The sequence below is a fragment of the Dromiciops gliroides genome, chromosome 2 (assembly GCF_019393635.1).
Source record: "Dromiciops gliroides isolate mDroGli1 chromosome 2, mDroGli1.pri, whole genome shotgun sequence".
NCBI classification, from domain to species: Eukaryota; Metazoa; Chordata; class Mammalia; order Microbiotheria; family Microbiotheriidae; genus Dromiciops; species Dromiciops gliroides.
Genome location: NC_057862.1, coordinates 110,336,604 through 110,349,494, shown reverse-complemented (window position 1 = coordinate 110,349,494; position 12,891 = coordinate 110,336,604). Strand labels below are relative to the sequence as shown.

Genomic DNA, 12,891 nt, shown 5'->3' with positions numbered 1-12,891 from the left:
AAATAAGACACAGGAGAAGATGGGGTCCTAGCCCTCAGGAAGTTCATGGGGGGAGGCAGGAAAAAAGTCCCACAAAACCCCAGGAAATGCTTACTAATTTCCACAAACTATTAACACAATGCTTGTTGTTTAGCACTTTTCTGTGTATTTTCTTTACAAGAGCACTGTGAATTGTGTGGCCCAAGTATTATTCCCACTGTTCAGCCAAGGACCAGGGCTCTGAAAGGCTGTGACTAAACACATAGGTGTGTGAATCAGCAGGATCTCAAACCAGGGCCATCTGATGATATGTATTTTTTTTTTCATTACACCCCGCTGCATTTTAATAGCACAAGAATTGGGTGACTTTTAAGGCCCTATACTCTAATCAAATCCAAAATATGCTATTCTTTCCCCATTATCAACTCTTGCACTGCATTCCCTAAGCTATAGATGGGAAGGCTCTGAAGACCCCAAATCAGCCCCAGATTGTGGGTTCTGTTTGAGCAAGGCTTCAGAGTGATCAGAATAAAAAAGGGTGGGATTAGTTAGGAGGAACACTGACCTGACCTGCAGACTTAATCCAGCTGGATTTGCTGCAGTTTTTCCATCCTTACCACCCTCCCAATCTGGGACAGAATAGAGCCAGTTTACCCTTCAGTCCTGAGAGAAATCAGAATAGGCAGAGGATGAAATAAGAAAGTTTGGGGTCTGCTCATTCCACAAGTTTCTCAGCATGGCCACCAGGGATTTCCTGAATGGTGATAGTGGAAAGAGCTGTGGATGGATGCCTCCTGCCTCCCAACATTGTGATCCAAAAGTAAGATGGTATAATCCCCTTGAGAAAGCAGCATGACTCAGTGAAGGGAGAGACCCAGGGCTGTGTATCAGGAGAACTGTCCGTTCTTTCCATTGATTCATTCAAAGTGGACACTTTGTGAAATGTCCTCATCTCATGGAGTTGCTAAAATGTGATTCCCATATTTTAGAGTAGGCAGATAGATGCAAGAGTTTTTGATCTGTCCTAATAGTGCCCTCTTGTGTGCCCAGTAATATGTTCAGTTGCTACACTAATGAAGATACAGAGAAAAGAAGTAATGTGGGGTAGCAAAAAGATCCTAAAATTAAGAGTCATTACATCCTAGTTGCTGCATGGCTTTGAGAGTCACTTCAAATGAATGAAAACATGAATTAAGTCCTTAATCCTTCCAGGCACTGTGTTAAAGGCTAGGAATGCAAATACAAAAGCAAGAGAGTCTCTAACCTAAAGGAGCTCATATTCTAATTGGGGGATACAACATATATATGGCACTTGAACTCATTTATCTGCTTAGAGGTTATCTGACTAGTAAATACCCTTCCAACTCAGAAATTGTGTTTGTAGAAAAAGCTGTGGAGCGGGAAGTCTCAGCCCTTTGCCTTGGGAAATGTGTATAAGGGAAGTCATGGTCTGTTTCAATATAAGCGACGTCCTGTCTTGCTTGCTGCCCCCTAGACAAGAACAGAAATTGGGGCTTGTGGGGAGCAGTACTCTACCATTCGCTGTGCTTACTGCCCGACTTGCCTATTTAGCCACTACTAATTCATACAATAGAATTTTGGAGCTGTAAGGGTCCTTATTGATCACTTGGTCCACCCCACACCTATTCTATAGACTGGAAAATAAGAGGGGAAATAACGTGGCCGTGGTCAGCTAGGTAAGTAGGGCAAGAACTAGGTGGCAAATGATAAGGAGACAGAGAATGCAAGACCTTAAGACCTTGTTCCTCTCCCAATTATCCCAACTAGGGCGTGGGGTGGGGATACTGGGGCCCAGGCCCTGTAATAGTTGTGCTCCTGGTCCCACAAAAAGTCCAGGGGCTAAGCAGGCTCCTGGATCTAGGAATCGTTCTAGCTTCGAGTCTCTTTGGACAAACAACTACCCACAGGACATGCAGTCTCGCACTTGCACCCGCCATGCTCAGGAATCACAGCAACTCGCCATTCTTTCCTAGAGCTGACAAACCGGGCCCTCTCCGTCTCGGGCTCAGGGTTCGGCCGGGAGACTTTAAGTACAGGACGCTCTAGGAGACGGCGATCGATTGAGCAGGTCTGGTGGCTCTACTAGGCGGCTTCTTAGCCGTCGTACTGCTGGAGGAGAGCATTGCGCAGGCGCAACAAAGAATGGCAGAGACATCGGGGCTACAGATGGAGCCGTCCGGGGGGGAGCAAGAGCCGGGGGCCGTCAGGTACCGAGGACGGGAGGGGCCCAGGAAAGGGGAACACCTCCCCCCCCCCCACCACCACCACCACCACCACTGGGTCAGGCTGGGTAAGGGATGGAGGGATAATGAAAGGAAGTGTTCCCCAGGGAGAAAGTTCTACAGTCCCGCACCAGAGGAATCTGGAGAGGACCACCGAGGGACACTAGTGGGGACATGACGGGAGTAGGGAGGAAACCCATGGGGGTCACGCGTGGGGTGAGGGTTCGGGGGACTGTCCAAACCTGGGGACTGCGTGGGGCGGGGGTAGCCAGGGCACGGACCCCGCCTACCCCCGCCCCAGGCTCCTGGACCTGCCCTGGGAGGACGTCCTGCTCCCGCACATCCTCAGCCGCGTCCCCCTGCGGCAGCTGCTCCACCTGCAGCGCGTCAGCAAAGCTTTCCAGGCGCTAGTGCAACTGCACCTGGCGCGCCTGCGCAGCTTCGATTCGGCACAGGTGACTCCGCCCCTCCTTGCGGCCTCGGGGTGGGGCCTCGGGGCGGGGTCTGGAGGGGCGGGGCCTGCCACAGGTTGGGCGAGGGTCCTGGATCCTCGGAGGAGGGCCTCCCCTAGTCAGACTCTGGGTTGGGGTGTTGGGGGTAAGGGGAGAGGAGGCGGGCGGGCTAGCGATGGGGGCTGGGTGTCCAGGCCGGGGCCCAGGTGTGAGCCCCGTGGGCACCTCTCCAGGTGGGCCCCCAGGTTCCGAGGGCAGCCCTGGGCCGGCTGCTGCGTGACTCCGAGGGGCTCCAAGAGCTGTGCCTGGAGTCGTGCCGTGACTGGCTGTCCGATGAGGACCTGGAGCCGGTGCTGAGCCGGAACCCCGGGCTGCGGCGCGTGGGGCTGGCGGGCTGCGGGCGGCTCAGCCGCCGGGCGCTGGTGACGCTGTCCTTGAGCTGCTCGCAGCTGCGCTGCCTCTCGCTTGCCCACTGCGACTGGGTGGACGGCCTGGCCCTGCGGGGCCTCGCCGACCGCTGCCCATGCCTAGAGGCCCTGGACCTCACGGCCTGCCGACAGCTTCGGGACACAGCCGTGGCCTACCTGGCCCAGCGCCGCGGGGCCCAGCTCCGATCCCTCTCCCTGGCTGTCAACGCGAATGTGGGGGATGCCACCGTGCAAGAGTTAGCCCGATGCTGCCCCCAGCTCGAACACCTGGACCTCACCGGCTGTCTCCGAGTGCGGAGTGACGCCATCAGGTGCTGGGCCAGGGGCTGGGACCACGATGGGGGCACCATAGGGAGCTTAATGAAAGGAGGCCTTCACCAACAATTAGACGTGTCCAGAAATGGTCCAAGCTTCCTTTTCGGAGTGATCTTGGCGGTGGATATGACGGCAAGTGTAGGCTGGATGACCACCCTAGAGGGGAAGATTTCCCCTGGAAGGAGGTCATGCTGTATAGTCTCCCAGCTCTTCTAGATCTGAGATTCTATGACTGAGTCACTTCTCTGCACATACAGAAAGTTAAGGCTCAGAGGCATGTGGCCTGACCATGGTCAAGGGGCTAGAACTAGAACCAAAGTCTTCCAGTTCAGGAACATCTCTACCACCTTTTTGAGGACTCCCTACTCTTAGTTCAGCTACTGACCTGCTCTGTAACCCTAGGGGAATCACTGTTCCTCACAGACCCTCTCTACCTGCCCCTTCAGGACCCTGGCAGAGTATTGCCCTAGGCTTCGCTCACTTCGCGTTCGTCACTGTCACGATGTGGCCGAGTCCAGCCTGAGTGCCCTGAGGAAACGTGGTGTGGACATTGATGTGGAACCACCTCTGCAGCGGGCCCTTGTCCTCTTACAAGATGTCGTGGGTTTTGCTCCCTTTGTCAACCTGCAAATCTGATCAATCATTGAAGGGGGTGGAGGTTTGGGGGTTTGGTGAACACAGCTGGACTGTGGATCTGGGAACACCCTGTGCTGGGGGGCTCCACCCCTGTCTCCTTCCCCCTAGCTGGGACTGGAGCCTGGACAAGGTCACCAGCTTGGAGAGGAAGGGGAAAAGGGAGAGAGAACGTGCTTGACTGAAACTGGGGGCGGGGTAGGCATCTCTCTCTGGGGAAAGATAGAAATAAAAGACTCTACTTGAACCCTGCCCAACTCTGCTGCTGTGGGGGAACGGGACAATGTCAGACCTGCATGAGCTGAGAAGGGTATGGGAAATCATACAAAGGTCTCCTCAGTTTGATGAGGAATAAGAGGTCTGTGAGAGTAGCAACAAACACACTTGATCTGGGCTAAGGAAAGATAGATCTACTTCTTTCATAAGCTTCTGCATTCCATGCCCACCTCTTTAGAGACAAATAACCAGTTCTCATGCCTCACTGCTGCCACTTTACTCAAATGAAGAAGTTTCAGGAGAGATATTGAAACTAAGCTTGGCTCAGGAAGAACAGGTTTCATAAAGCCCTTGCCCAAGAAGACCACAGTGGCAGGACTGACTCAGCTGTCTCATTTTGGCTTTGGGAGCCATTATCTCCAACTCCTGCAGACTCCCCTGGCCTACAGTCCTCAACTTCCCCAAGGAGGGAACACTCAGTGGAACTTATACTTCCGGGCTGGTTTGAGGCTGATGTAAGTGGACTTCATTCCTTCAGGTTCTGGCTTTCGAATGTCCTTGTAACGCTCACCCTTGGTACTCACCACCTGGTTGTCAATGTATCGGATCAGCTTCTTAGGGGCCTGTTATGAATACAGGGAGGGAGTGAACAGGAGGCCTTGACCCAGAAAAGAGAGTCCTTGCTATCCCTCACCCTAAATCTACTTACCTCCTTTGGGGCCACAGGCCGATGAGTTTTCTGATCTTCTTCACTGTCCACCATCATGTACCTGTCATGATGAAGCCCTGGTTAGTATGCCTTTTCAGACACCCTCTCCATGGACTAGGGGGAAGGTCAGAGGCACTTGGGGGAAACCCAAGTATAGACCTTTTGGGTGGGATGGTTCTAACTGGCTGCTTAGATAAGCCCTGTAGGGCTACTTTACTCAATCTGACCAAATCCCTTCTCCCCCAAACTCACTTTTGTAGAATGAAAGATTTCAGTTCTTCCTTCTTGGGAGCTCCTTGTAATCTTGATGTGTCCTGGAGGGAAAAGCAGAATGAGATAACATATCTGGACCAATTTCTCCATTTACCTAGGGTTTCCCTTTGGAGTTCCCCACACTCAGCCCCGGATTGGGTCTATACCCATCTCTCCCTATCCACCCTAGGTCCTTATACCTCTTCTGTCTCCAACAGTGATGAGGAAGGAAGCCCTGATCAGTGGTCCAGGGAACCATTTTGGGCTGGTGCTAGGAGCAGGGGTAGCTGTGGCATATACCTTTGAGTTGCTGCCTAAGCCTTGGGGCTCCACCTTCTCCTCCACCATGATCTGGACAGCCTCTTCCAGGTCCCCCCGAGCCATGGCCAATGCCCGCTGTGCCCTCCCCACTGTGCAGGATGGGAACATTTCCAGGAGCAGTTGTATCCCAGCCTGGAGCTCATCAGTTTCAGAGATCTCCTGCAAGTCAGGACCAGGTGATGAGGCCCAAAAGCTGGTCACATAATCTCTCCCCAACACCACATACATATACTAGTACATGACTTCAAAACGTATAAGCTTGGGGGCACTTGGTCCACCCACACACTTCATAGACAGAGAGCACTTTTCTCAATACCAATAGGGGAGGTTGCTGTCTCCACATAAGAGCAATAAATGTGTGGTAGGAGTTACAAGTATTGTATCAGTTGTACAGACTGAAGTTCAGAGGCGTGAACTCCCTTGCCCAAGGCCTCACTATCAGTAAATGTCATAGACAGGATTGGAATCCAGGTCTTTCCAAGTTCAAGTCCCTTTTTAGGCCGTACTTGACGGCCTGTTCACTCAAAAGCCCCCTCCTTTTTCCACCATTCAGGTCTAATTCTCACTGCCCTCTATCCACTCCTACCCATCCCGTACCTCAGCCTTTGTGCCTCCCCCCAGGGGTGGGGTAGAGGTATGTGCCTGGGACTTCCTTATCTCTTGGCTGCCTTCCTCCAGGCTCTGGAGACTTTCTGGAGAAGTGGGAGCAGTGTCCTCCTGGCTCTTGGGACACACATTCTCTTAAAGGCACAGAGTACATGATTTTCAATAAGTCACAGGGATGGGGGGCCAAGTCCCAGATAAGTGTTAGAAAACCCATTCCCTTGATCCTATCCCAATCCAGAACTCACCCTTGTTCCGTGCATCGCTGAGCTGGCCAGAGAGGTTGAACATCATGTCGCAAACTGTCCCACTGAGAGGGAAGCAGGACCAAGGGTGAGGGAGCCACTCTGTCCTCCACTAAGACCCCACCCCATGAACCCTGGAGTTGTCACCTGGCTATCCCCCCTTTGACTTCCCTGCCGTGTTCCCCCAAAACTATCTGCTCCTATCCCAAGATAAGTGGGTATGATAGCCCCAGCTGCCCAGGGAACATCTGGAATTGGAAAGTAAAAGGCTGGGTCAAGGATTGGGAAGGGAGGATAGAAGAATTCTTGGTCACACCTGGGGATCTTGGCAAAGCCAGGCACATAGGCATCCATCATCTCTGCAAAAGCTTCCATGTCAAAGCTCTCATCTGATGCCCCTGGAGAACCCAGGTCCTCCAGGACCCCAGTTATATATGAGAACACAACGTCATCCAGGCCACTGTAAGAGATAGATAGGGAGGGGTGGAGCATCTTGTGGAAGAACAGCTCCACACACTTGCCCCCAGCTCTGGTCCCCAACTCCTCAGACTTGTTCTCTCAACAAAACTTAGATTGGAGCTGAATCTTATTTCGCCTGAAATGGTAAATGTGGAGGACAGAAAGTGGAGTGCTATAGGGATATGCAATTCTCTCCTTCACCCCCCAAGTTCAAATCCCCATTCTGCCCCACACAGCCCATGCCATTTTAGGCAGATGATCCACATTGAACCTCAGTCTGTTCATCCTTCAGTTGGACTGAAAGGAAAGCATTCAGGTAGAAAATCCCACAACAGTGTGATTCTTCCCCTCAGAGGAGAGGGCCTGGGGAGGTACGTTATAGAGAGCAGTCAAGTTAAATAGCCCTTTCTCCGTTCCCCAAATGCCTTCTGAGAAAGAGAGCTTGTAAAGGCAGCGCTAACCACAGGAGAAGCCACCCTCTCTAAGATTCCAGTCCCTGGGTGGTCAAGGAGGCAGCACATACCTGAGATCGGCACCTGGCACATGAGTTTGGGCAAAGCTGATTAGTGTATCTCGGATGATCCTCTCAAGTTCCATTGCGCTCTCCTTTCCTGATGGGGCAGAAAAGATATGAGGCCCTCATTGGACTTCTCCATTCTCACTCCTGCTCACTAGCTTCACTGGTATTGAGGGACACTGCCAGCCTTTTCCTAAGCCCTTATCATTAAACAATCTGTCAGCTAGATGACTTTGCCAAGTCTTGTTCTCCCCAGCATCTCCGCCTCCCCCCAAGTCCTGCCCCTCTAAAGACTTGGTCCCCAGTTCCATACGGGAACCCTCAAGTTCTCCCACCTTTCTCCTTTTTCTCAGGGATGAATAGTGGAGGAAGCCAAGTCTCTGTGGAAAAAGAGGTCTGAGGGGTGGTGGGCCCCTCCCCCAGACCAGCCCTCAGGAGGGTCCCCACCCTGGCTAGACTCCCAGAGGCCCTAGGGTCAGATGCTTCTGAGCTAACGGAATCCCAGCCCTTCAAAACCCATCTGGCTGAGAGCCTGATCACAAGTGTCCCCATTGTCTGGCCCCCCAGCGGGGGAAGGCGCAGAGTCACAGACCCACCCACCACAGAATCCCAGAGCCACCCACCTGCCCATCCAGACAAAGGGGCTTTTCTGGAAGGGAGAAGGACGGGATGGGTTGGAAAAATTATTTCACAAATTCTCTCCTGCTTCACCATCATAGTACCCCTTGACCACCAGTCTGGGCTCTGACTTATGGATTTCTTCTTTCTCTGCTCCAGAGGGATCCCTCAGCTGAGGCCTGGGATTGAGCCTAACTCCCTTATCTTAGACCTAGTCACTAGTCTAGGGAGAAGCTAACAGAAGATCATCTGGGTATCCACGCTCAATAAATCTGTTTTGACTGACCAACAGCCAAGTGTTAGGGTCACTCAGTTACTACCCTGGTTTCTGAGGCAGGTAATTAACAGCAGTTTTTATCAATGACAAAGTCTTCCCTAAGGCACTCCCTAACCCACCTTAGTGATCAGCTACAGTTTTCTGAGACAGAAAAAAAAATCGCAGTTCTAAATCCCACAGTTCAGTTGGGGACACACGATCAACCTGCATATTGCAGAGCAATGAAAACATGAGGCACTGTGGTACAATGGAAAGAGTACTGGCTATGGATTCAGAGGATCTGGGTTCAAATCCTGCCTGAGACTTATTCCTTCTGTGATCTTGGACATATCACTTCCCTGGGCCTCAGTTTCCTCAACTATGAAACGAGAAGGTTGAGCCAGATGACCACTGAGGCCCCCTGTGATCATAAGGTCATATCTGAGAAGCAGCAATCTTGTCAGGGCATATACCTCTCCTACTACTGCAGGTCAAATGGCAATAGATTTATCTTTAAGAGTTGCTCTAGTCAAAAAAAAAAATTCAGCAACCCCATCACCAGGCTGACTCTATGATAACACTCTCTAAACTCCAGCTTGTTATCATACAACCCAAGGGTAAACTCACTGGACCCAAACTCAAAGCATTTCTAACTTGGCAGGACTAGCCAAAACACATGTTCTGTGTTCTTTGAAGAACCCAGGTCCCTGCCACACAATGATGAGGCATCAGGGTGAGCCTGAAGCTGAGGGGAAGAGCGCTGAGACAACAGATTCCTATAAATGTTAGAACTGAAACATCAGAGGTCACCCGGTCCAACTCCCTCCCTCCCCCCATTTTACAGTTCAGGAAACTTTGTTCTCAGTGCAGGGAAGGCTGGCTAAGGTGCCACTTTGAGTGTGTTCCCAAAGAAACCAAGGAGCCTGAACCATGAGGGGTGGACATAGTCTAAAGATTCTCTTAACATAGGTCCATCGCATCTAAAGGAGTGTCTCTCCTAGCATTCAAAGCCCCCACCCTTAGCCTGCTTACAAGCCCCTAGGGCTGGATCACCCCCAAATTCTGACTCTTGCCTAGGAACCTCTGCTAGGGAGAAAAACCCTTGCCTATGCTATGAAACCATTAATAAGTATAAATTATGTAGTTTCTGGAGAGAGAAGTGGTTTTTCTCTTCCCTGCTTCTGAGGCCCTGAAAAATAGCATGGTATCAATGGAAAAAGCACCAGGCTTTCAGGAGACATGAGCTCTAGATCTGCATCTGCCTCTAACTTATTGTGACCTTTAAAAAGTTAGTTCTTGGGGCAGCTAGGTGATAGAGCACCGACCCTGGAGTCAGGAGGACCTGAGTTCAGGTCTGGCCTCAGACACTTAACACTTACTGGCTGTGTGACCCTGGGCAAGTCACTTAACCCAAATTGCCTCTAAAAAAAAAAAGTTAGTTCTTAAAAAAAAAAATTTACTTGATTTCCCCTGGGCCTCACTTTCCTCATCTGTAAAATGAGATCGGAATATAAATTGTCTCTATTCTCTTTTTGTTGTTGTTGTTTGTTTTGTTTTGTTTTGGAGGGGCAATGAGGGTTAAGTGACTTGCCCAGGGTCACACAGCTAGTAACTGTCAAGTGTCTGAGGCTGGATTTGAACTCAGGTACTCCTGAATCCAAGGCCAGTGCTTTATCCACTGTGCCACCTAGCTGCCCCTTTCTATTCTCTTTTTATTAATTTTTCTGTTTGTTTCCTCAAACACTAAAATGGGTTTGAGATGGGAGGACAGGATCTTGCTTGCTGAAGATAAAAGGTGGGAGAGACAGAGACAGAGAAAAAAAGAGGGAGAGAGGAAAGGAGGAAGAAAGAGAGAGAGAAGGAAGGAAGGAAGGAAGGAAGGAAGGAAGGAAGGAAGGAAGGAAGGAAGGAAGGAAGGAAGGAAGACACGTAGGCCAGTCCATTGAGAACCCATTGGTTCTCTCCCTGTTGGCTAATGATCTCTGGAAGTTGTGGGAATTTATTAACAGGAGTCTTCGAATATATAAAAAAGCATAAAAAGTCTACATACAGAATACATATGTTTTTCAAGTGTATATCAATGCATTTAGGAATAATAAAACACATTAATCTAAAAAAAACCCTCAAAACCTCTTACTAAGGGGCAGCTAGGTGGCACAGTGGATAGAGCACCAGCCCTGGAGTCAGGAGTACCTGAGTTCAAGTCCGGCCTCAGACACTTAACACTTACTAGCTGTGTGACCCTGGGCAAGTCACTTAACCCCAGTTGCCTCACCAAAACAAAACAAAAAAACTCTTACTAAATGTATAGTTTTCTCATCAGTCTTCATGTATTTTCTCAAGAAGTAGATACAAGAGGGCACAGTACTTCAGTTCAAATCCGGCCTCAAACACTTGAGACTTACTAGCTGTGTGACCCTGGGCAAGTCACTTAACCCTCATTGCCCTGACCCCCTCTCCCAAAAAAGTAGCTACAAGTACTTTTATGTGTTTATGGGGCACCTCAGCATGTTTTTACATTAAAAATGGCTCCTTGTACCCTCAAAAGATTGGCAAACACTCCAGTATAGAGAGTGCTCTATATAAACTATGGTGTCAACACAGTGTAGTAGGAAGAGTGAATGACTTGAAGTAGGGAGTGACTTGAGCTCAAATTTTGATTTCCATACTTATTAGATGTGAGTCTATGAAAGAAGTAAATCTTTCTAAGCCTCAGTTTCATTATCTGTAAAAAGGGACTAATAAAATGTGTAATACTTCACAGAGTTGTGAGAATCAAATATTTATAAAGCACTATATTATTCTCATAGTCCTGTGAAGTCAGCTATTGCCTTATAAATTGTCAGCCTGGAGATTTTCCCAAAATTACCCAGCAGAGGGCCTAAAAAAAGAGTAGGTCCTAGGAAAGGGGGGGAAAAGGTTTACTTAATGTGAATTTATTGCCAACTACGTAGCCTCTTCAAAAATCTGCCAAATAGGGGGCAGCTAGGTGGCCCAGTGGATAGAGCACTGGCCCTGTAGTCAGGAGGACCTGAGTTCAAATCCGACCTCAGACACTTAACACTTACTAGCTGTGTGACTCTGGGCAAGTCACTTAACCCCAACTGCCTCACCAAAAAAAAAAAAAAAATCTGCCAAATAAGCTATCCCTCAAATTTTCTCCCCTTTCTCATCCAGGTTCCAGCTCAGCCAGCCTCTCCTAGAAAGCTCTTCCTGATCATGAGAGCCCACACTATTGACTCCCCTTCTTCTACACTCATCATGCCTCAAGTCAGATTTGGGGCCCCCATACCCTAGGCAGTGGATCATACACCATCCTTCCTGATGCTCATCTCTTCAGCCAGACTGAACTCCCCAGAGCCAAGCCCCAAACCTTCCCACACAGCAAACCAGCACACCAAGACGGCTGTCTGGATGAGAACAGATGGGGGACCAGGGATGAAGGATGGGATGGAGATAAATAAGGAGAGGTGGGAATGGGGACCGAGACTAATGGAGATGGGGATGGCTAGGAATGGGAAAGGATGGAGATGCCGATTGGGAAGGGAATGGAGATGGGGATAGGGATGGACGTGACAATGGATATAGGGATGAGTAAGGAAATAAATGGGGATAGGGACGAAGGTGGAGATGGGGATGATAAAGATAATAATATTTATAGAATATATAACAGTAACTGGAATTCACATAACACTTTATGGTTTGTAAATTGCTTTATACAAGTGATCTCATTTGATCCTCGAAACCACCTTATGAGAATAGAGATGGGGAAGAGGTTGGAGATGGGGATGAAGATGGAGATAATATTTATATGATATATAATAGCCAGAATTCATAGAGCATCTTAAGGTTTGCAAATTGCTTTATGCAAGTTTTTCCATTTGATTCTCCCCGAGGTCGGTGCTCCTATCGCCCCCATTTTACGGATGAAGAAACTGAGGCTAAAGACGATTCTGGGACAGAGAAAGAAGAGGGGGAGGAGCCTGGGAATGGGGGGCGGGAGAGGCGGGGAAGAGCACGGTGGGGAGGGTGTCCGGGGTGCCCTCGGGGGCAAATGATGAAAAGGGGGGCGGTGAAGCTGAGCAGCAGGCCCCAAGGCCGCGCGAGCTCAGGGCGGGACGGGGGTCCCGGGCTCAGCGCCTGGGGAACCTCGGGCCTCTCCCACTCCAGGGCCCAGACTTGGAGGTGGGGCCGAAGGGCCAGGGCTGGGTTCACGCCCCCTCCCTTGGGGCGGCCTAGGGGTCACTGGGCCGGGCTTGGCCCAGCAGAGGTGGGGGTGGGGTCGGGGGCAGGAACGGGGGTTGGGGGGAGGGGAGCGGGGGTCACCTGCTCTCCGGGCTCTGGCGCTGGCGCAGGCGGTCGCTCGTCCCGCGCAGCAGCGCAGTTCCCGCCCGCACCAACGAGAGAAGCACGCCGTGGCCTAGAGCGGCCCCCTGTCGGCCATCTTTGTTAAGGGAAAGGGGGAGTCTGTGGGGGCTTCCCTGCGTCTGACGTCATGGTGTCAAAGTTGGTCACCTAGTGCAATCCCTTCATTTTAAGGGGTGGGGAAACTGAGGTTCAGCCAGAGCAAGAAGGGCCCCCAGAAGCCAACCTCCCCATTTTACACCTAGGGAAACTGAGGCCCAAAGAGCAGTTATGTGACTCA

General features: G+C 50.6%; 2 protein-coding genes across 3 annotated transcripts; one reads left to right on the top strand and one right to left on the bottom strand.

The window, feature by feature from the left end:
* The first annotated feature begins 2,071 nt into the window (after positions 1-2,071).
* On the top strand, positions 2,072-4,302 carry FBXL15 (F-box and leucine rich repeat protein 15). The gene is made up of 4 exons (XM_043988942.1): positions 2,072-2,207; positions 2,524-2,677; positions 2,908-3,413; positions 3,864-4,302. Exons 1-4 carry the CDS (start codon positions 2,143-2,145, stop codon positions 4,051-4,053), a joined length of 915 nt encoding a protein of 304 aa, XP_043844877.1. The 5' UTR covers positions 2,072-2,142; the 3' UTR covers positions 4,054-4,302.
* Positions 4,303-4,518: 216 nt separating this feature from the next.
* CUEDC2 (CUE domain containing 2) lies at positions 4,519-12,725 on the bottom strand. Of its 2 annotated transcripts, none has more exons than XM_043988943.1 (9): positions 12,573-12,725; positions 7,379-7,466; positions 6,713-6,856; positions 6,400-6,461; positions 6,146-6,288; positions 5,528-5,707; positions 5,228-5,289; positions 4,976-5,036; positions 4,519-4,889 (listed from the first exon to the last, which is right to left on the bottom strand). In XM_043988943.1, the coding sequence occupies exons 2-9, from the start codon at positions 7,450-7,452 to the stop codon at positions 4,743-4,745; spliced, it is 873 nt and encodes a 290-aa protein (XP_043844878.1). In that variant the 5' UTR covers positions 7,453-7,466; positions 12,573-12,725; the 3' UTR covers positions 4,519-4,742. The 2 variants fall into 2 exon arrangements, with proteins under 2 accessions (XP_043844878.1, XP_043844879.1); XM_043988944.1 differs by lacking the exon at positions 12,573-12,725 and adding an exon at positions 11,539-11,651.
* Positions 12,726-12,891: the final 166 nt, after the last annotated feature.